Raw genomic sequence first — 21,122 nt, forward strand, 5'->3', positions numbered from 1 at the left:
TAATTTATTTACCTGGAGCCATCACCTGTGCCGCGAAGTCTTTTATTGTCTCTGGGAATCAGAATGGTAAGCCTACATTTTTTTGGCTCACCATCTCAAGTCTCTACCCGTGGCTAGCCGTACGTTTTCCCAACGAAGCGAGTTAGTAGAAGGAAGGCATATGACCCACCATCTGACTTCGTCAACCTGCTTCACCTTCCCAGTCTCGGCCCTGGTGTGGGAGGCGGAGTCTGAAGGAGCGGAGAAGGGCCGGCCTTTGAGGGTTCTCGTGCTTTTCAGCATAGGTAACGCACAGCTGGAAATCCTTTCCACCTATTCACTCTTCTCAAATTCCTCACGCACAACTTTGCAATCATTAACACTGGTGCAAGACACCACACACAGCCCTCAACACCACGAAAGCTTCAGTAACTCACATTTTCAGTTCCTCCAAAATGGCCCGCTGGGAAGACATTAGAGAGGACTTATTTGAGGCCATCCTACAAGCCCAGGTCCCTATCACTAAGGACCAGCAAGCCGAGATTGTCAAAATCATGAAGGAGAAGGGCTATGACATTAGCTGGAATGCTATTCGGTATGATTTTTTGTTCCTTCTCTCTCTACACACACCGACATGTTTTCCCCAGGCTCGAGAAGGAAGGCATTCTATCTCGCCGCCAGGAAAGCAAGTGCTTTGACTCGGCGGCTTCAGCGGTCTCGGCGGTCTGAGCTCTGTTCGACTTTTCAATCCAACTTGAGCAACTCTTCTCCTTCAAACATTTTCCCACTTCACACTTCCCACAATCTTCACAAATTTCCACACTCTCCCACCAACCATTTCTTTCCAAGTCTTCGATCAACACCATCTTCACCATGCCACGCAACCTACATAACTGGGACTCTGAGACCCATGAGGCCGTTCTTTTAGCCCTTGTGGATCGTATGAAGCCCAATGGTGGTGACTGGAATGCAGTAATTGCTTCCATTCAACCTGCCGGCTATACCTTCACTGCAAGCGCTCTGATGTATGTTTTCCCATAGCCCCATTTGCTATATACCCGGTTCTTAAGAGCAGCTTTTCACTCTTTTACTATCTCATCTTTTCTATTCCTTTCCTGTTTCATCCCACCTCTATATTTTCCCCCACCTTGCTTTCGGCTTTGGCAAATTCCCCAAAGCACAAAATCATCCCACTTTCACCTCTGATTCCCATATCATCCACCCCCAACCCACGCAAGATCTACACGCCATCTCGAAGTTAAAGACATGTCTGCAAAGCCAATTACCGTTTGGGACCATGATGCCCACCTGACACTCCTCCAAGCCATCATGGCTGAGGCACCCCCGCCTGTGGCTGCGTGGAACAAGATTTTGGCCCGAGTGGCTCAGAAGGGCTACAACTACACCTCGGGCGCTGTTCAGTACTGTCCCCCGCTTTCCTGTTCTATTTATCTTCGTACATCGGAAACGATTGTTTCCAGCTTACACTCTAGCCCCTCTTTCCCTCCTTCCTATCTTCATCAACTTTCTCTTCTTATAACCCTTCCTCCCTTCACAGCTCCAATAACCATTCCTCTTTTTCTTCCCCAACACCACTCTCTTCTCTCATTTCATCATTTAACCTTTCTACTACAAAACCACATCACTGGGTAACAGCAGAACCGTCAAGATGACGGGTGAACGTATGACCTGGGACCATGAGGCCGACCATGCTCTACTGTCGGCTATAATGCAGGAGTTGTCGCCGAGTCAAGAGAATCTCCGTGTCATTCGGGAGCGCATGCATACCTATGGTTATACTTGCACTACCAAGGCCATCACGTACTGCTTCACCTTTGCATTATGATTTCATCGTCAAATACCTAACCCCGTTATACTGTTTTGCCTTGAGTCGCTAACCATCGCCGTTATACAGTCAGCACTTGCAGAAGCTCCGCCGCAAGGATGAGAAGGCCGAGGGTGGCACCTCAGGCTCTAACACTCCCAAGACCCCCGGCGGCCGCAAGCGTAACGCTACTATCACCAAGAAGGATGGCTCTGCCTCCAAGCGTAAGAAGTCGGCTGCTGTTGCTGCTAGCGACGAGGATGACGATGAGACCGTCAAGAAGGAGGTCAAGCAGGAGAAGAAGATCAAGAAGGAGAAGGAGATCAAAAAAGAGATCAAGCAGGAGATCAAGGAGGAGTCTGACGAGGATGTCAAGCCTGAGATCAAAGAGGAATCCGACGAGTAAGTTCCCTTAAGTCTTTCCCCCGATCCCCGCCCGTCTCACATTGATTGTACGTTGTACTTGAAAAAGGTATATCACTGACCATTGATTCCCGCCATGGCTCTAGCTCCGGCGACGTCTAACTCGCCCGTGTCGAGCCCGCTAGCATTCTCTAGGACCGGTATCTACCTGCAAGACTGAAGGAAAATGGATCTTCCTTTCTTTTACTACGGCTCGGGAGGGGTTATTTGACTGGGAGTTTTGGGTTCAGGGAAACACGCGCTTTGCTCTTTGGGGGGGTCAAACGCGGTTTGATGAATCGGTTCCGCTAGGGCAATTTAATTTCTCGGGTATGGGGCAAAGAGTAAGGGATGTTTTCATATTTTCGGAGGTTTTGTTGGGCCGGCTTCTCGTCATGGATCGCTAGCTTGGCCTTTCCTCACGCGTTGATTTTCATTTTGATGGGACATGCTTCCATATAGACGGAGAGAATGGGAATGGGTCGAATGAAGAATGGTTCTACCCCTGCCGATCATTGTGGAATATTTCCTGTGGTGATTAATTTGAATACTGTAGCTTCAAGAGTCGCGACTCCAGAGGTAGTGGTCAATGTTGACCAACTCCGTTCAACTTCGGGCTCTTCAACTCCAAAACGGCAAAACACTCGCTACATCAATTTGGAAACGCCTGCTCCTTCCACAATATTCTAAGCCTGGGAGAGTTTTTTTCACAAATTGTGTGCGCAATCTTGAGGTTCATGATCGAGATTGAAACCAGCGTGAAGAGGCGGGATCAGGCCCAAATACTCGGCGGACCCGCCTCTTGTACCACAAATCTAAAAAAAAAGAGGGAACGTAGGCTTAAAATTCAAAATTAAGAGGGAGCAAAGCCTATAATGAGTACCAGAGCCAACTTGTGGATTCGTGGCGAGAATTCGCCATCTTGATCATAGTCTCGCTCTATAATATTGTTGAAATAAGGGGGTGCCAAGGCGCGTTGCCCGGCAACGGGAAGCTGAAGCTCACTAGCGCTACCTAGTTAACGTCACTCTTCTCTTTCCGTTAACAAGACCACAATAATTGGGATGATTCTCGTCGCCCAATTGCTGGTTATGTTTACCACAAAGATCATGAAGAGTTTCTATCAAGATGGGTAGCCTTAGATAATCAATCGGCACCGCTGTCACTGTATAAAACATTGTCCCCGTTGGCTATAGCAACCGAGATTTATCTCTTGCGACAACTGCACACCAAAGAACAGAGAACAGACGGTGCACAAAGTCCAAGGGTATTGTTTTTCTTGTTCGAAGCTAAGGTGCTTGAGGAGCACCGTGCTAAAGTCACAACTGCACCCCGAGGTCGTCACCTAAGCATACTCCCCAAGCCATCCCAGCCCGCCGAGAACTCAATTCTCATTGCCTCTCGCAGCCTTGAATCAACCCAAAGCCCAAATCTCCAGGCATATTGAAGGCAATCGAAGGGCTAGACAGAAAGCGGCGAGGAAGCTGACCAGACAAAGGTTTCAAGTTCAGCTAGTAGGCGTCCCAGGGGAAACTCAAAGAGAGTTCCCTTCAAGCCTAGAAGCATATATTACATACAGCCCGTAAAACAAGAGCTCACATCCCATCCGACAACAAATGAAAGAGAAAGCGGAAGATAAAGAGGGTGAAAATGGACCAGGCGAACAAAGTAGAGACCGTTAACTCCTCCCCAATTCTCCTCCCGATTCCCCTTACTCAAATCTCACCCAAGTCAGAAACAGCCTTTGAGGCCTGGCGCCGGGTCTGGGCCGGGGTCTGGGGCGTAGAAAAAACCTCCCTCTTAACCTTTTTAACCTCAGGCTTGTCCTCCTCGCCCTCGCCGTCGGTCTCGGATACAGAGGGCAAGTAGTTGTCCGAGGACCCTGAGGCGTTGAAGCTCTCCTCAGCCGGGCGCTTTATGCCGGATGTGCTAGTGGTAGAGGAATTCTTGCCGCGCTTCAACTTGATGGTGATCTTATCACGGCGAGGACGGACCGGCGATCCAAGGTCCTGCTGCCGGTGATCAACGTCTAGATTCTTAAGCTCATGGTTGAGCTCACGCCTAACAGAGGGAGGCAGAGATGCATCGCTATCGTCCTCAATTGTGTTTCTTTTGGCAGAAAGAGTACGCTTTCTGTTCGATGCGGGCGTGGTGGGAGTGGGCCTGGTAGTAACGGCACCCTTGGCGGACTCGTCAAAATGAATGCCGAACTTTTGGCGGATCATGAGCCAGCGCTGGGCGGCGCCTGTTAAGTAAGATGTTAGAGATTACCCCGACGGCTGGGTAAAATATACCGGTAGAAGGGTGGTAAACCATAGCGATAATTTTAGGAGAGCCAAGGCGGAAACCAGAGGCTTCATCCTGGTCAACGGCCAATTTGTAGCCTCGTGATGGAAATAATAACTCTTCGGGCCATTCTTTGCCTGAGCAGAAAGCCCTCAGATATTTCGAATTTTGCCAAGCAGAAACATAAGAAGGACGGAAAAAGAAGATATCGACTTACTCTTCCTGTTCGTGGTTCCAATGGCGGTAACCAAGCCGTCCCAGTCGATGTCCGGCTTAGACTTGAAATTCTTTAGGAAAGCAACCATAAATCTGGTATCTGATGGAGTTACGTTGATACCTTCAACCTCATCAGTGCCGCTAGTAGCAACAGCAAGGTCTCTGGGAGTACGAGGCATCTTGGTTGGTTGCGCTATACTGCTAGTCAGCGGCGTCTTCAGCCAAATTTGAGGATGGGTTTGATTCGGGAGATGACGCAGAAACTCCGGATCATTGCGATCGATTCCCACCTCATAAAATAAAAAAGATACAGAGGATATATGGTCTGGGCCTACCATACTTACCTGCACGTATGCTGTATTCAGTTTTAGTTGGTTAATTTGTCGGATGCCACAGCCCATTCGGTGATGTGGAAGTTGGACGGGGAGCAGAACGAGGAGCAAATGGAAAAACCTAACGAAGAAGTGGGAGGAAACCTGACGAATATAATCAGTTGGGCGAGGGGCGCCGAGATGACCAGAGCGGAGAAGCTGGATGACAACCCCCGCGGTGTGACCCTCGGGAAGGAACTAGAGAGGCTTCTTTCCAGACTTCACTCTGCAGCCCTGGCTTTTGGTGTCATTGATTTCTTAAGTAGTTGAGAGTTGAGGGTCCGAGTCTGCTTTCTAGGTACTTGCACCGGCATGTGCTGGCCGTGACGCCGATGTAGCTTCCTGCTGCTACAGTAGGAGAGATGCGATGCTTGGGATCATCGTTAATGCATGCATCATTACGAATAAATTGCACTGCAGACACAATGTATCCAGCATATCATATCTTTGTTATGGGCAAATTGTTTGATGTGCGTCTGAAAACAACATACACTGTGACAGAAGATTCGTTTACTATTTTCAGGGGTATTAACTAACCCTAACCCCCAACTCACTGGAGATGCGCCTCTGGTTAGGTGGACGAAAGAAGGAGTTGGGAAGAAAAAGGCATTAGTTTCCGAACAATTCACACGGGGTTGGTGTCTCTGATAGGGGAAGTAAGTAAAGCATCATGTTGGTGTCGTTGGGCATCAACTACAATGTGATTCCCTCAGTAGAGAGAAAAACAGCAATCAAACACACCAGGAGTGGTCGGTTCTACAAAGCAAGAACCTAAATCTGGAAGTATAAATATAGTGCCAGATATTACCGTGCTGTTGTGGTGGAAAGGGCCACATTGTTTTGCTTGTTAGAGTTTTGAGACTGGGACAATCTAGAAGCGAAGGTTATTTGTATGCCAAACTCTCTCGTATATTGTTCTGCTCTTTGAAGCGATGAAGATAAGTTTATTATACCCTGAGTGTGACATGAGCTTTCACCTCTTTCCTTCCGCGGTGTGTGAGTCGGGTACCTGAGCAGCTTGCTACCGCATTTGGCGCGCTATGCTTTTTTCGTCTGAAGCTGTCTATACAAGACCATTGTTCAAACCCAGTTGCTTGTATTGTTGGTGACCATAAGACACACTTGCCCACTCTACCTCACGTGTTCCAGCTCGATCTCCAAGAAGGCTAATATTTATTTCCCACTCCCACTTCCTTCCTACCCCCGAATTTCTTCTTCCACATCCAAATCCAAACATTACCCATACCCTAGACAATCACCAGCTTTGGCGACCGGAATCTTTCAAATCCACCATCCGCACAACCCTCAACAGCCAAAACCACCAGTACCACCCGGTAAGTGACATTATCTTTCAACTTCATCAATGGCCTGTTCGACCGCATTATCGTTCCGGGCACTTTGCCCCGCCAATCGTTTTGTCAACCGCGGTGTTCTCCCGCTTCTTTGGGCTCGCTCACTGTGAAGCGGACTACGACCCTTCTTCCCACCCTTCCTGGTTTCTTTTTTCGAACCCAGTCCAGAACCCCAGACCACAAACCAGTCGGTTATTTTCAAGATTCACCGCAACTAACCCCAAGCATTAGACATCCATCTCCGGTTCAAACTGACATCCTCTTGCTACTACCAGACACAATCATCAAATCAATCCGTCAAAATGCCTCCCATCGACACGGAGGGCCAGTTCAAGTTCCTGCTGTGCTGCATCAAGCACTCGACAGCTGGAAGGGTAAGCGTCTACCCTCTTTTACAATTGATCTAGTTGAGGACTTTGGTTTTAATTCTTAACCATTTGGTTACGAACTAGGTGAACTTTGACTCTGTCGCATCTGAGTTAAAGATCGTCAGCAAGGCTGCTGCGTAAGTCTACGGTCACTTCGACCATTCCATTCTCTTATTTAGACCACAATGACTCATTCACAACAGGGCCAAGCGTTATGAGAGACTTCTCAAGGCCCATAACATTACGGTCTCTACTCCGCGTAAGACTGCTGCCAGCAAGGCTGCTGCTGGTGGCGGTGATGAAGCGGACGACCCCAAGACTCCATCCAAGAAGCGCAAGCGTGCAGGTGTGGCTTCTGCTGCACCCAAGAAGGAGGATAAGGACGAGACTCCCATAAAGAAAGAGGAGCCCGATGTTAAGGAGGAGCCTGACGTTAAAGAGGAATCTGATGACGAGGTGGAAGTCAAGGGAGAAGATACCGGTTCGTTCAAAGAAAGCGCCAACAACAAGCCTAACCCTGGCTTCAACACACACACCACCTCTACCAACACCAATACTGTCACGCTCACATCTTTCACGTCACAATACGAGGGTGGTGTCGGACAAAACAGCCCGTCTGGTACAAAACCACGGCGGCTGGGTTCGGATTGCCTGCAACTGGTGAAAGTGGCCAACGTAGATGGCAGCGACTGCATTGTCGTTGGCGAGCGGCCGGCTTCCACACCAGAACCAGTATTTATCCAGGTCTCAGTCTCTAGCACTAGCGGTCCGGACCACGAACCCAGTCACAGAGTGCTTCCCACACCCCCCAGTTTTGGATATCCTCACCAGCAGCACCGCCCTCTTCCCAATCATCACCATACTTAACAATTTCATCCACCACACTAGACTTGGGCTTTTTCTTTCCACAACGCTAACCTCAGATTGCACCCACAGACGAGGACTACATCTCGGAGTAAATTCTCCCAATGCACCACTGCCGCAAGCGACGGCGCAACATCGATGACAACATCATCACCATCGCTTATTTTTGGACGTGGAATAGCTCCACGCGGCCGTTAAAGGAGGAACCTCGCCCAGCACAAGATCCTAAGATTTACTGTGGACGTCACCATCTTTCACCGTGAAGGTACGTTGAGTTCACATTTTCGATCTGGCCCGAGCCTTGTTCGGTACGACCGCTGATCGTGACCTTCCTACAGCTTTATTAAGGATCAGAGCGAAGAAAGAACAAATTATCAGGAGACCCGGGGAATCGGGACAGCGATAGGCGTTCCTTGGCTCGTCTATTAGGGCGGCTGGTCTGGTTTCGGGTCTCGGAGGAAAGTGTCTTTTTCTGGGTTGCTTGGGTCACGGACAAGGCGCGCTGAGTTAAGAGAGAGCATCAACTTCTTGATAGTAGGAGAGGAATGGGACTGTGATGTTCTGAAGCTATGCTTTCCTCAGGGCTGTTGTGACGGTGACGCTGATGATGTTCTACTTTATTCTCCCGGCACCTCCTGTTGAACTTCCAAAGGGCCGCCATTTGAAGAGTCTCGACACTCGGCTCCCAGCCCTCGTCTTTCGACACTCGGTTCTTTGGATGTGAAGATGGGTGAGTTCTAATCGATACCCCACGCTTAGAACGTCGTGGGGGTTTTGGGGGGCGGGGGGATTCTCATTGCTTAGTGCCGAGTAGAGGGGAAATAATGCCATACTCGGCAATTAATTCTCACCATCAACGTGAAGAATCTTTGCCTCATCGCCTCCTCATGGTTGGCGTGTTGCGACCGGCGTTCCGGGCCAGTGGAAGCCGACCAGAACCAGACGTTTCAACCCGATACCAACCCGATACCAACCCCGCCACCCCGCCAACCCCGTCAATCAAGCCGAGGCCGGCAGGTCAGCACAACACTAACCCTAACCCACATCGCGTGATATACCCGTCCTGTTCACAAGTTTGACCTCTCGTTGCCCCTCAATCTGTTGAACATCACAATCCCTCTTTGAACTGTGACCGCTTCTTCCCATTTGCTGTTCCCGCTTTTTCCATGGACTGGTCAATGTGGGATGCAGATGGTTCCAGAAACTACTTCCCTCGGCCATCAGGAAAGACGCTAGCACAGGATAGGCTTAGCGCGGGGGAAGCTCGGGCCAAAGCATTAGTGAGCTTGGGGGAATTTTTTTTTGGCTGCATCACCACCGTTGTTGCCGACTTCTTTCTTCCTTTCCGCCGCTTTATTCTTTCACGGTCTACCTTTTGAACCTCAATCTAGCCCAAGATACCCGGTGCCTATACTTCCCTCGTGCCTTAATTCCTTTCATACATTTGCCTCATACACAGGCACAATGCAGCGTGCGTTGACAAGGGCTTCGGTCTCTTCCCCGCTCGCGGCCGCCCGGGTTCGGTCAACCCAGCAGCTCCGTTTCGCGCACAAGGTATGTGCAACATTCCCGGGAGGAACAACGTTCAGTGTGTAGAGCGTGCCCCTGAGGCCCTTTTTTCATTGAACTCCTCGTGTGACCTTGTTAATGGGTTCTGACGTTCTCATTTTTCCTGCAGGAGCTCAAGTTTGGCGTCGAGGGCCGTGCCGCCCTGCTCAACGGTGTCGAGACCCTCGCTAAGGCCGTGGCGACCACCCTTGGCCCTAAGGGACGCAATGTTCTCATAGAATCCAGTTTCGGCTCCCCGAAGATCACCAAGGGTACGTTCCCCGTTGAAACTACGAGCGGACACCCGGGATTAAACGAGCTGGACTAACCCCGCCACAGATGGTGTGACCGTCGCGAGGGCCATTTCCCTCAAGGACAAGTTCGAGAACCTCGGTGCCAAACTCCTCGCCGATGTTGCCTCCAAGACCAACGAGGTTGCCGGTGACGGTACCACTACCGCAACTGTCCTGGCCCGTGCCATTTTCTCCGAGACCGTCAAGAATGTGGCTGCTGGCTGCAACCCCATGGACCTCCGCCGCGGTATCCAGGCCGCCGTCGAGTCTGTTGTCGAGTACCTTCAGAAGAACAAGCGCGACATCACTACCAGTGCTGAGATCGCCCAAGTTGCCACCATCAGCGCCAACGGAGACGAGCACATTGGTGCCCTGATCGCGAACGCGATGGAGAAGGTCGGCAAGGAGGGTGTCATCACAGTGAAGGAGGGCAAGACCATGCAGGATGAGCTTGAAGTCACTGAGGGCATGCGCTTCGACCGTGGCTTCGTCTCCCCCTACTTCATCACCGACGCCAAGGCCCAGAAGGTCGAGTTCGAGAAGCCCCTGATCCTTCTGTCCGAGCAAAAGATCTCGGCCGCTGTTGACATTATTCCGGCACTGGAGATCTCCAACAAGCTCCGCCGCCCGCTCGTAATCATTGCCGAGGACTTTGAGGGCGAGGCTCTTGCAGTCTGCATTCTCAACAAGCTGCGTGGCCAGCTTGAGGTTGCGGCCGTCAAGGCCCCTGGCTTTGGCGACAATCGCAAGTCTATCCTGGGCGACATTGCCGTCCTGACAAACGGCACCGTCTTCACCAACGAGCTCGACATCAAGCTCGAGAAACTGACTCCTGATCTTCTCGGTACCACTGGTTCCATTACTATCACAAAAGAGGATACCATCATCCTCAACGGCGAGGGCAGCAAGGACGCCATTGCCCAGCGCTGCGAGCAGATCCGCGGCGTCATGGCTGACGCCACCACCTCTGAGTATGAGAAGGAGAAGCTCCAAGAGCGTCTCGCCAAACTCTCTGGTGGTGTTGCCGTCATCAAGGTTGGCGGTTCCTCCGAGGTCGAGGTTGGCGAGAAGAAGGACCGCTTCGTCGATGCTCTCAACGCCACTCGTGCTGCCGTCGAGGAAGGTATTCTCCCAGGTGGTGGCACTGCGCTCATCAAGGCTTCGTGCAACGCCCTTGATGACCTTAAGCCTGCCAACTTTGACCAGCAGCTCGGTGTCAGCATCATCAAAAACGCCATTACCCGCCCCGCGCGAACCATTGTCGAGAACGCCGGTCTCGAGGGTTCCGTTGTCATTGGCAAGCTCAGCGACGAGTACGCCGCCGAATTCAACAAGGGGTTCAACAGCGCCAAGGGCGAGTACGTCGACATGATCCAGGCCGGCATCCTAGATCCCCTCAAGGTCGTCCGTACCGGTCTTGTTGACGCCAGCGGCGTTGCCTCGCTCCTTGGCACCACGGAGGTCGCGATCGTGGAGGCGCCCGAGGAGAAGGGCCCCGCCGGTGTGGGCGGTGGCGGCATGGGCGGCATGGGCGGCATGGGCGGTATGGGCGGTATGATGTAAGACGAGAGCATGATGAAAAAACTGTAATGTGTGACGGTTGTGGTCTTTGATTTAACGGCGATACGGTTTGGCGAGGGGGCATATCCGGTGTTTGTCTTTGGGTTTGTGTACTAAATGAGCCATGTAAACCCCTCTCTCTACTCTTCCTCTGTATTCTAGCGCCACACATTCGCCGGGTTGGCGGGGGCCGTGTATAGTATGGAAGGTATATAGAATTGGACCGCCACTTTGACGGCCCACATAGATGACTACTTCTCGCCTCCTTGATGTGAATGCTCTTTGTATAGGAAGGCATTTCTAATGCAAGGCGTAGTATGCTAGAGTGAAAACCACAAATCTGGATGCAGTCACTTATGTCAGAATACAAGACCTACTAAACAACCACATCCCACACCGCCAGCCATTTGCTCGATCTTCCCATTTTTGATCCAATACCTGCAAGAATGAGAAACCTTCGAATACGCGCCAGGTTGCTACGTTCTGGGTTAGAAATCGGCAGGCCTATCGTCTCTCCAACTCTACCACGCTAGGTCCGCCAAACATCATTTCGAAGGAGCAGTTTCCGAAACTCAACCAACAATCCACCACCGATTATAGTGTAGGGGGCCAGGTTTGTTGTAATCGTTTGTTGGATGGTGTATCGGGTTGTAGTAGCCTCGGTCCGGTTGGTATCTTTTGCACACTCCCACTTTTCTATTGTAAGACTAACCACCTTGATAAAACGATCAAGCTTGAGAAGTACAGCTATTTTTACACAGTGATTCGACTTCGCGGACTACATCTTAGTTTGCAATTGTGACAATACCGAGCCGCCCTTGCCCCAGTAGCAAGCGTTGGCTGAGCAGAACCAGGAAAAGAAAGCGTTCTGGCTTCGGCCCACCACAATGACTTGTTGTTCAGCGCCCAGCGTGGCTCGGAGGACTAACGTTACACACAGAGAGGGCATCACAAGTTTTAAATGTCTTACTCACGGTTTGGAGTTGGCGACGCTTTATTTCGTTAAAGCTAATATTAGTTTCTCGTGGAGCCACAGTGGAGGACAGAACGCAAACCCTTCTTGATCTCTGGCGTTCTCTGTTATCCCTCCATGGATGTTTCAACCAGGCAACACCACTAGATGAATCGAGAAATACAGGGGTAGCAGACAACTCGATAGAAGCCTAAACGGTCACTGAGCATTCTAATGTTGGCGTTTTCGCTTGGCGTCCTTGTTGATGGCGCGTCCTTAGGCAAAACTCTGTGGCCTAGTGTTTTTTATTATGGTGACGAATCTCTGCCTTCTCCCAACTTTTAAAGGGTCAAATCGAGTGTATGGCAAACCTGATGGTGTGCTTCTGGAAGCCCAACAACTTAATTGATGATTGTGGGGGCGAATTGTGTGGAAGAACAATAAATGGAGCCTAGGTATTACATGTACTCTGTAGCGGAACCCACCATAGGTAGGTACCTACAGCGTAGTGATGCATACTCGGCTCACGTAAGCTGAGCATCGACGTCTCCACTGACGACGACCCCACGATGCCCACCACAAAGGTTGAAACTGGAGGCGGTGTTGCTTTTCACCTCTTCAATCCCGAACCATTCCATCTTGATCAGGGTCACCTCTCTTGTCCTCCTTTTCTACCTGAACGGCTGTCCACTGCAGAGGATCTCTCTTACCTACCTAGCTTATTCAATCGGAGCAACCCCGAACGGAGTAACCCCCCATCGTATTGCGTAGGTAAGCAGGCTTGTGCTTCCCCTGTCTTCAGCCCCGCTTTCTCCCCTCTCCTGCCCACCGATTCAAGCTCAAACCCACAATCTCCCCGCCTTGCCCTTGGGACAACTCTTTCTGACGGTCGTGACTTTGTGCAGCTTCCATCTTAACTGCAACCCAAATTCCGTCTTCACCCGCCGCTCCAACCGAAGTCTTGAATAGAATTCACTCACATCATGGTAATCGCCTTTCTCGTGCCTCCGCCTACCTTCCTTTGCTGACCCAAGTGTTTCATAGCCTGAATCTGGGTAAGTCGTGGTTCTGTCCTCCATTCTGACGTGTTCGAGGTTCAATGCTTGATGCTTGATTTTGGTCCTGTGTTTTGTCAACAAGCCCCGGCTAGCGAGTATGCGAGATAGCAGGCAGCGAGAGACCGTCGCATGGCAGACAGAACAGCAAGCAGCAATGACAACACGAACTATTGCCGACTAAATTCTAACCCCGCCTCCCTTAGAATAAGGATCAATCCGGAATGCGTCACCGCGTTCGCGGAACTGTCCAAGGAGCGTAAGCACCGGTACATTATCTACAAGATTTCGGACGATCAGCAGGAGGTCGTTATCGACAGCATCGGCGCCCGCGACAGCGCTCGCGAACTCGAGCTGGGCTGGGAACAATTGTGGGAAGAGTTCGCTCAGAAATTGAAGACGGCAAAATTCACCTGGCATACTGTATGTGGTTAGCCATATATATGAAGATAGGGTCAATAAGGGTATATGGCAGACTAACTGGGACTCGCTAGGGCGCCACTTCTGAGCGTGGACCCCGCCTCGCCGTCTTCGATGTGCCTTTTTCGCTCCCCGGTGAAGGCGATCGGTAAGCCTCTCGTTGAATCGTGGGCCCCATGAAATTACACTAGGCTAATGGTCAAACAGGGAGAAAATCGTCCTCATCTCCTGGTCATCGGATGATGCTTTCGGGTCCATCGCTGGCAAGGTTCGTTTTCACTCCTTCATTCGCACCCGCTGCCGGTCTTCGCTAATAGCCACAACTTCATAGGGCAAGATGGCTTATTCCTTGGCCAAGCCAGTTCTCGCGAATGCATTCGGCAGCAGCGTCATCGAAATTCAAATCAACGACGAAGCAGACCTCAACTGGACTAACATAAAGAACGCGGCCAGCAAGGGCAAGGGCGTCTAGAATATACCATGGTGACCATGTTATACCCTCGCCACAACTCTAGGGCGTTCATAGGCTGTTTTTCTTCGTGGGTTTGGACGTGGGTGAACGTTGTTCAGTGCTATGGTGGCGTGTACCTCGTGTCATGGAGGGAGAGTGCTATGTACGTAGCATATCTTGTCTAAGGGCGGAGGAGACGGTAGGCAAACAACAAAGCGCCATGGTGCTGCCGACTAAAAGAGAAGGAAGATAGAGACAAACAGCTCCGAATGGTCAAAATGTTTCGAAGATGTAGAAGGCGCGCGCTGAACAATCCACTGATTCCAATGCAACATCTTATTACGCCGTGCTCTTGAAGATGGGAAACCAGCATTTCGGGACCTGATGGGCCCATATGATAATCTACCGCGCAACTGAGTCGCAAGACGCGTAACAAATCGCGTCCGCGCCCAATGATCACCTCTTACCCTGACCTCTTACTCCAAGCGGCCTTGAACAATCCTAGAGCTTCCTCGACAACAGCCTCATCTCGCACCCTCTGCTGCAAATAGCCTTTGAGTTCGCCCCAAAACTGTTCCGTCTCCAGCACGCTTATCCCTTGCAACCCCTGTGCCACCGCTGCCCCCTCCCCAGCAACAGCAACAGAAGCAGAAACAGCATCAGCAGAAGCAGCACCACCCTTTTCCCTCCCATCCATCTTGAAATGGCTTGCTCCACCCGCCAGCACCATCACCCCTAGTTCCACGCCACCAGCATTGCTCCCAACGAGATCTTTCAACACCTTAGTGTCCCCCACCGGTTTCTTGCCGTGCAACAATTTGATCTTGTCTAGCGGGATGCCCGTCTCGGCCGCAACGCGCTCTTTGACTTCGGCGAGCGAGGTGGAGTGGGGTACCGCGGGCAGCGTGAGGTCGAAGGGCGGGTTGCGCGGCGAGCGCAGGGTCACGGAGAGAGCGGGTTCGGCGCCGGGGTTGGTTTTTCGTTGGGATATGGAGTCGGAAGGGGACGATGTGGTGGATGTAGCGGTAGTGCCGGCATTGGCGGCTGAGGAGCGCTTGGAGAAAGGTTTTTGGGTTGAAAGGCGGGAGAGGGTGTACTGTGGGCGAGAGAATGGTGAGGTTAGCATCTAGTCTGAGTTGAAATGGTGTTGGAATTCAGGAGACGTGAACGCCGGGGAAATGAAACACACCGGAGAATGGCCTGGGTAGGAGCGCGGGTCTTCAATATGGTCGGGCGAGATCTTGGGTGGTTTGGAGTCCAGGAGGGAAAGGAAGGATTTAGCAAAGGTGACCTCACCCGCCATGTTGCTGTTTTATTCCGGCAATCGTTCGTTTGTTTATAATTAATGTAGTAACAGGGGGAAATGTTATGAATTCACCGGGCGTCAACTTTGAGCTTGGTTCTATGATTGAAGTGGCTCCGCGGCGGGAAGCGTTCACCATCTGGATGGACCTCGACGGAAGGTGGGGGCGGGGGTGGGACAGCTGGGTAATTAATTCAGCCACAAGCCTGCGCCTCTGATTGCTTGCCCAAAAATCGAAACTTGAACTGAGGTGCTTAGGTGAAACGAAGAGCCCGGATGACATAGCCATAAAAAAGTTAACAGAAATGCTCGCCTCATAGGCCCTTATCGACCAGAGGAGACGGCCGCAACGGCCAAGGTCCTTTCTGGGTGCAATCGGGTGACGCGACACAAAGGGTTAGGGTTATGCGCGGGGTTGAGAGTCTGTCCCGCTGCGTCCCAGAATGCCCCCGACCACTACGCCAAGTCCTTCAGTAAGCTTCGCTGCAAGGACGTTATCGGCCAGACAAGACACCCTTGAATGGGTATTCAGGAATATGAAAGAACAAGAGGCATATTAGATTAAGCAGGCTATTCCTCATAATCAGCTCTTTGTCCTATAAGTCGTCCTTAAGTCTAAGTTAAGCAAAGCTGAGGTAGTTGAGGTGTCAATTGGATAGGCAGAGGTACTTCACAACATGACCAATGCTTTTGGCCGCTCCTGCTCTGATACGGTGCTTGTCCAACTAGGCTCTTTATTTCGCTTTCTCTATTTCTCCCGACCCGCCCGTTTGCCCCGTCTGTCCGTCCGTTTATCATAAAAGGTCGTCATCTATCGTGTCTGACAAAAGAAATGGATTTCGTGCGTCATGTCGTGTCGTCGTCATTTCGTTTTTTCCCATCCTTTAACCCACCCGGATCCGGTTTGTACCCTCTTTCTCACAGGGTATTGCTGCCCTGTTTTTGCCTAGCTGCTGTTGTCGCGAGGCATGGGATAAAAGAAGGCAAGCCCATACCAAAAGAAACCACTGGATGTCCTCAATATTCTCCCACGACGTGAAAGAAAACCATGACCTGTGATCCCAGCAGCCCCTACCTTGTCCCCCGTTCCATTCCGGCAAATGCTCAACCTTACGTCGCCGCCTCCAGCTAGTCGTGAAGGCCAACCCTAATACCTAGGTCGGCCATATGTAAGTCGTAAGAGCTCCTGGTTTCCTTTTCCCACTAGAGCAGTAACCCAGCAACCTCCCCAGCCTGCTCCTCATGAATGAGCATGGACTAGGAAGACAATAAATCCAACAAAAAAAAGGGTCAAGGGCCTGCATCCCTTTAGTCATCGACGATAATGCCACGGATGGCCCACTTCCAGGCATCGCCGCGGTCAACATGGTAGTTGACCCAGGGGCGACACTTCTTCCTCCACCGATCCTCCTCCTCACGCTGGCGCCGCACAAACTCGGGCCCGACATCAAACTCCTCACCGACCGGCCACTCATGGTTGACGTCGCTGACACGCGGGTGCCCGCCGCCGACTCCATCACCACCATCACTAGACGCCATGGTACGTTCCTCGAGGTCCGGTATGTCCTTGAACACGTCCTCGTCGTCATCGAAGGCATTGAACCCGTCAAGTGTGTCGCTCTTTTCCGATCGGCTCTGCGGCGCTAGCTTGAGCCAGCACATGTTTTGTGGGTCGAATACCATCCCGCCGACGACCTGGACGCCCTTGGTTGGACCGATATTGGTAATCAAAGCCGGTCGTGGTGTGGAGGCTTCCCGTTCGCGAGTCATGTGCTGAGGCACAGACGTGGTCGACGGTGATGAGGCCGGTACCTCGAAGGCGCTCAGTGCGGTGTCGTTACCCTCCCATCGGAACGTCTCTGGGTTGTACCACATGCCCTTGACCACTACAGAGTGTTAGGATACCACGCAAACTCTTCTCAATTGGGGAGAAAAAACAAGGAAACTGACTCTTCGGGTCCCTCGGCGGGTTCAGATTGGAGATCAAATGCGGCTTGGACTGCGGCGAGCGCCGAATCTTCCTCGCCTTGGCCGCCGGCATCGTAAACTGAGGCTGAGAGCTGAAACTGCTCTTGGCCGAGAGCTGGGCAACGCGCTGGGTGGTAAGCGGAGCAAACAACCCCGATGGATTGCGCTGCGCAAGGCTTGTCTCCCGTGCGATCCGGCTAGCGGCAGTATCGCGAGCAAAACTGGGCACGTTGTCGACACGGGAAGGGTAAGGGACGCGAGGGGAAGGGGTAATGTTGCGATCTGGGGGGATGTTCTGGTAGCTCTTGGTTCGTGTCTGTGATTTTGCGCTGAGCGGTTGCTTCAAAAACTTCGACTCAGCGTGGGTCGATGTGGGCAAGTCGTCAAAGGCATCGAGCTCATGCCCGTCACCAAAATTCTTAGCCCGGCGAGGGACGCTGAGTCGGCCCCACGTATTCCCATCCGGAGTAGCTTTCTCGACTGAACGATACAGGCGCGGACTAGGCGACCGAATCGTCGAGCGAGACACTGTCCGTGAGCTGGGCCGGAACTCAATGCTGGTTTCCGAGTCATGGCGGCGGAAAGTGCGGGTTTTCGCATTAACATTGTACGATTGGGTGGCGGAAGCCCCGGCGGGGAGGAATGGCACGGGGGCTTTACGTGATACTGCTGCAGCGCTCTCCGACGGGCGCGGACGATCCACGGGGGTCTTAGGCCGAATAATTGGGACGCGACTCGGCTGGTCAGTACGCGACGGAGGCCGGTCGAACGCTCGGACGACCGAGGGCCGCGAAGGGGGTTGGGTCCCACGCATCACGGGCAGCGATCGCTTCAAACGAAGCAACTGCGCATTCGTCGTGGTGGCGGGTTCATGTCTTAGTGATGCTTGTGATGTCCTCTGGCCAAGCTCCCTCCTACGCGGGGTCGAAGGAGTTATGGTGTGTGTGGACGAAGGTGTGCCCGGTGAAGTAACTGAGCTGATGCTCGTCACAGAAGAATGGGCAGAATGACCCCCGAGACGGGCCCCCAGTGACCGGCGCGAGTGGCCGCGTTGGATGGGACCACCACTTTCGGAAACGGGTTCCAGAGAGGATTGAGTGTGGGATCGCTCATGGCTCACCATCGGTCCCACCGGCCCCATAGGCCGTGGGAGGCGAGATGCAGTGACTGGCTTGTTTGTAAACTTAAGGGCGACTGACGTCTTGGGCCGCGCAGGGCTGGTAGGCCTGCCGGACTTGACTTGGATGTTGCGATTGAGGGTCAATTTCCGCGAGTCGAAGACCTCGCCATCACCAATCTCGAGTCCAACAAGGAAATCCTCCTTGTCTTCTGGCCTCTCTTGTTTGACAGGTTTCCGTCTTGGGGGCTCCTCCTTCTCGGATTCCTCCTTGATCGTGTCCTGCGGGAAACGCGGGGGCGAACGGCTCTTGCGCCGACGCTTGAGGCGCTCTCCAAAATCAAGCGGTCCGTGTGGGATGATCAGCCCTTCGAATGCCTCATCCTCACTCTCCATTATTGAACTCGCAATGCTTGGGCTAAATGCGGATACTGAGGAGCTTCGAGTGGACTGCGCGTCACGCCTAGTGCCGCCAAATCTTGTCCCCAAACTGCCTTCGGCCCAGTCAAGATCATCCAGGATGTTGTTGAACGTTGGTGTCTTGGGGGGAATGTCCCTCTTGGCGGTAAGTGTGAGTTTGCCGTCCTCTGGGAGTTCAAAGTCATTTTCGAAGTCATCCTCACCCACTATGACGGTGTTGGAAAGAGCGTCATTGGAGGTCTTCTGCGGAGTTGGGGGCGTGATTAGGGAGAGTGGTCTGGGCGGTTCACGCCTCTTGGAGACTTTGATGGTCGCGCCACCATCGAAGAAATCGTCGTCGTCGTCAGCATCCCGGAACTTTTCCAGGTCAATGAAGCTTGGTGAAGGTGTCGATTTCGTCTCCTTGGGCTCCTCTTGCGCCAGAGGGAGAGAAAGCCTTAACGACTTTGAAGGACTAGGTTGCGCCGAGTTACTGACTTGGCGCAACACTTCAGGGAAATGTGTGCTTTCCCGTGTCTTGATTTGCAGCCCCTGTCCTAGCTCTGGGAACTCCAGGTCGTCTACCCAGTCCTCCTGGATGATTTTCTTGATCTTCCTTCCTCCAAGTCGCTTGATCGTGCCGCCCATCAGGGCCGTGGGTGGCACATTCTTAGGAAGCGGGATGCCGGCCTTAGCCGCGGCGGCAATCGCGTCTAGTGTTGACTTCTCATCGTTGTCTGGTAAATGCACCTGCTTCTCTTCCTCCGCGTGGATGGAGTCGTATTCGGAGCGGAAGGAGGATGCCGAGTCGCGCCGGTTGTACGACGCGTTGTTGATCGAATTGGAATTAGAAGCAGAAGGAAACGCGATGTCTTCGCCGTCAATCAGAAAATCGTCGTCATCCCAGTTCTCGATTTCGTCCTCGACAGGCGGCCGCGCCTTCAGGCGCAGGGTTGAAGAATCCATGGCTGCTCCTGATGATGTTGTAAGAAATATGCTGAATGAAGTGAGCGATTGATCGGGTGGCGGCTGCTTGATCACAGCAGCCGCAGCCGCGGTGGGAATCGCACAGCAAGGTGAGCGCGGGCCAGTGTGGTCAGTGATGCGGACTCATAGTCGACGACACCTCGGGGCGTCTCTGGCCACCACGTGCCGGCGGTTTGATCGGTTGCGGGGTCGGACAGGTCCTCGGAAGTAGAAATAAAATAGTCGCGGAGTCAACGAAAAGGTGGTAGCAATCGGCGAGTATCGGGAAACGAGATCCGGAAGCAAGAGTTCAACAAGCAAATTCAGCGCATGCCCAATTGTGCTGTCTGGGAATTCGGTCAAAAGGTTTGTTGTGCAGAACCAGGCCGAATTGCGCAGACGATTCCGAAGTCACATCGAAGAAAACAGAGCGGGCTCGGCGCGTTGTGTAGGATGTGGTGACAGTTTGAAGATAATAAGTCCTTTCCAGATTCCACAGTTTCCAACAAGGAGAAAAATCGGAAGTTTTCTGAATTGCGAGAATACCAAGTCGTGTGTCGTGTATCAAGGAGGAGGCAACGTTGGCACAAAATTGGAATGGCGGGACTGGACAAATCGAGGTCCTGTGGCTGGAAAAGTCGGGGCGAGGGATGCAAGAAAGCAAGCAGAGGGGCCAGGGGCCAAGCACCCCAACCTGCACCAAAAAGGCAGGGTGCGCCAGTGTTATTGGGCACAAGTGTAGCCAGGTGCCCCCCCGAGACCCACTGTCGCAAAGACACATGTGTTTTTCCTAGCAAAAGTCTCACATTCTCCTGCACAACTTGTGTGTATTTTTGTTCTCGTCGTTTTTCACTGCACACGAAGGAAAATGTTCAACATACTCGCATTGACATTTCAAGGGACCCAATTTTGACGGTTTTTGTGCTGAAAAAACGTCATATACAAGCTTCCCCAATTGCCTCACATGACCTGCGTAACGGCTCGTGCATGGACCTCAGTGTTTGGCCCGGCTACCAAGTGGTTCGTTTAGCTAGGTAGGTTCGGGGTCGCGTTCATGACGCGACACCTACCGCGCCTCCCCGCCTTCCCACCACCGTAATAAGCAACCAGCCATCAAAGCATGAACTCTTTTAGTTGTTAATACGGATACCATCCTTGAAAATCAACACAAGAAAGGGAATCTCCTCCCCACGTAGTTAAAATTTTGACAAATGGGAACCAGCACACCATGCTGTTGGGCCACTAACTACCTATCCATTGAGGGCAATTCGATCAAGATTGCCTCGACGCTGAAATCTTCAAACAAAGGAATGAAGTGCTCTCCCGACTTACAGAGGATTGACATATCCATTTTGATCTCGCCCGCAAAGGGTGCCTTGCATCTTGTCCAAGTGAGTCCCTGTTGCATGGGCTGTGATTGGATTTTG

The 21,122-nt window shown here is 52.1% G+C and overlaps 8 protein-coding genes across 8 annotated transcripts; 5 read left to right on the forward strand and 3 right to left on the reverse strand.

Moving 5' to 3' along the window:
• Positions 1 to 434: 434 nt before the first annotated feature.
• On the forward strand, positions 435 to 708 carry C8A04DRAFT_28214 (uncharacterized protein; the record flags this gene model as incomplete). Its single annotated transcript, XM_062780565.1, has 2 exons — positions 435 to 574; positions 627 to 708. 2 exons carry the CDS (start codon positions 435 to 437, stop codon positions 706 to 708), a joined length of 222 nt encoding a protein of 73 aa, XP_062637466.1.
• Positions 709 to 1,648: 940 nt separating this feature from the next.
• C8A04DRAFT_36931 (uncharacterized protein) lies at positions 1,649 to 2,210 on the forward strand (the record flags this gene model as incomplete). The annotated part of the gene is made up of 2 exons (XM_062783700.1): positions 1,649 to 1,800; positions 1,895 to 2,210. The coding sequence occupies 2 exons, from the start codon at positions 1,649 to 1,651 to the stop codon at positions 2,208 to 2,210; spliced, it is 468 nt and encodes a 155-aa protein (XP_062637467.1).
• Positions 2,211 to 3,921: 1,711 nt separating this feature from the next.
• Positions 3,922 to 4,887, reverse strand: C8A04DRAFT_28216 (uncharacterized protein; the record flags this gene model as incomplete). The annotated part of the gene is made up of 2 exons (XM_062780566.1): positions 3,922 to 4,451; positions 4,710 to 4,887. 2 exons carry the CDS (start codon positions 4,885 to 4,887, stop codon positions 3,922 to 3,924), a joined length of 708 nt encoding a protein of 235 aa, XP_062637468.1.
• A 1,846-nt stretch (positions 4,888 to 6,733) lies between these two features.
• C8A04DRAFT_28217 (uncharacterized protein) lies at positions 6,734 to 7,758 on the forward strand (the record flags this gene model as incomplete). The annotated part of the gene is made up of 4 exons (XM_062780567.1): positions 6,734 to 6,805; positions 6,884 to 6,936; positions 7,003 to 7,565; positions 7,736 to 7,758. The coding sequence occupies 4 exons, from the start codon at positions 6,734 to 6,736 to the stop codon at positions 7,756 to 7,758; spliced, it is 711 nt and encodes a 236-aa protein (XP_062637469.1).
• A 1,369-nt stretch (positions 7,759 to 9,127) lies between these two features.
• On the forward strand, positions 9,128 to 11,067 carry C8A04DRAFT_11826 (chaperonin Cpn60/TCP-1 family; the record flags this gene model as incomplete). The annotated part of the gene is made up of 3 exons (XM_062777108.1): positions 9,128 to 9,217; positions 9,342 to 9,487; positions 9,531 to 11,067. The coding sequence occupies 3 exons, from the start codon at positions 9,128 to 9,130 to the stop codon at positions 11,065 to 11,067; spliced, it is 1,773 nt and encodes a 590-aa protein (XP_062637470.1).
• Positions 11,068 to 12,999: 1,932 nt separating this feature from the next.
• Positions 13,000 to 13,963, forward strand: C8A04DRAFT_28219 (uncharacterized protein; the record flags this gene model as incomplete). Its single annotated transcript, XM_062780568.1, has 6 exons — positions 13,000 to 13,002; positions 13,061 to 13,071; positions 13,278 to 13,494; positions 13,566 to 13,639; positions 13,699 to 13,759; positions 13,823 to 13,963. 6 exons carry the CDS (start codon positions 13,000 to 13,002, stop codon positions 13,961 to 13,963), a joined length of 507 nt encoding a protein of 168 aa, XP_062637471.1.
• Positions 13,964 to 14,405: 442 nt separating this feature from the next.
• C8A04DRAFT_28220 (cell-cycle control medial ring component) lies at positions 14,406 to 15,245 on the reverse strand (the record flags this gene model as incomplete). The annotated part of the gene is made up of 2 exons (XM_062780569.1): positions 14,406 to 15,038; positions 15,132 to 15,245. 2 exons carry the CDS (start codon positions 15,243 to 15,245, stop codon positions 14,406 to 14,408), a joined length of 747 nt encoding a protein of 248 aa, XP_062637472.1.
• Positions 15,246 to 16,553: 1,308 nt separating this feature from the next.
• Positions 16,554 to 19,695, reverse strand: C8A04DRAFT_36935 (uncharacterized protein; the record flags this gene model as incomplete). Its single annotated transcript, XM_062783701.1, has 2 exons — positions 16,554 to 17,131; positions 17,196 to 19,695. The coding sequence occupies 2 exons, from the start codon at positions 19,693 to 19,695 to the stop codon at positions 16,554 to 16,556; spliced, it is 3,078 nt and encodes a 1,025-aa protein (XP_062637473.1).
• Positions 19,696 to 21,122: the final 1,427 nt, after the last annotated feature.

This window comes from Dichotomopilus funicola (assembly GCF_033296635.1).
Source record: "Dichotomopilus funicola strain CBS 141.50 unplaced genomic scaffold C8A04scaffold_27, whole genome shotgun sequence".
NCBI classification, from domain to species: Eukaryota; Fungi; Ascomycota; class Sordariomycetes; order Sordariales; family Chaetomiaceae; genus Dichotomopilus; species Dichotomopilus funicola.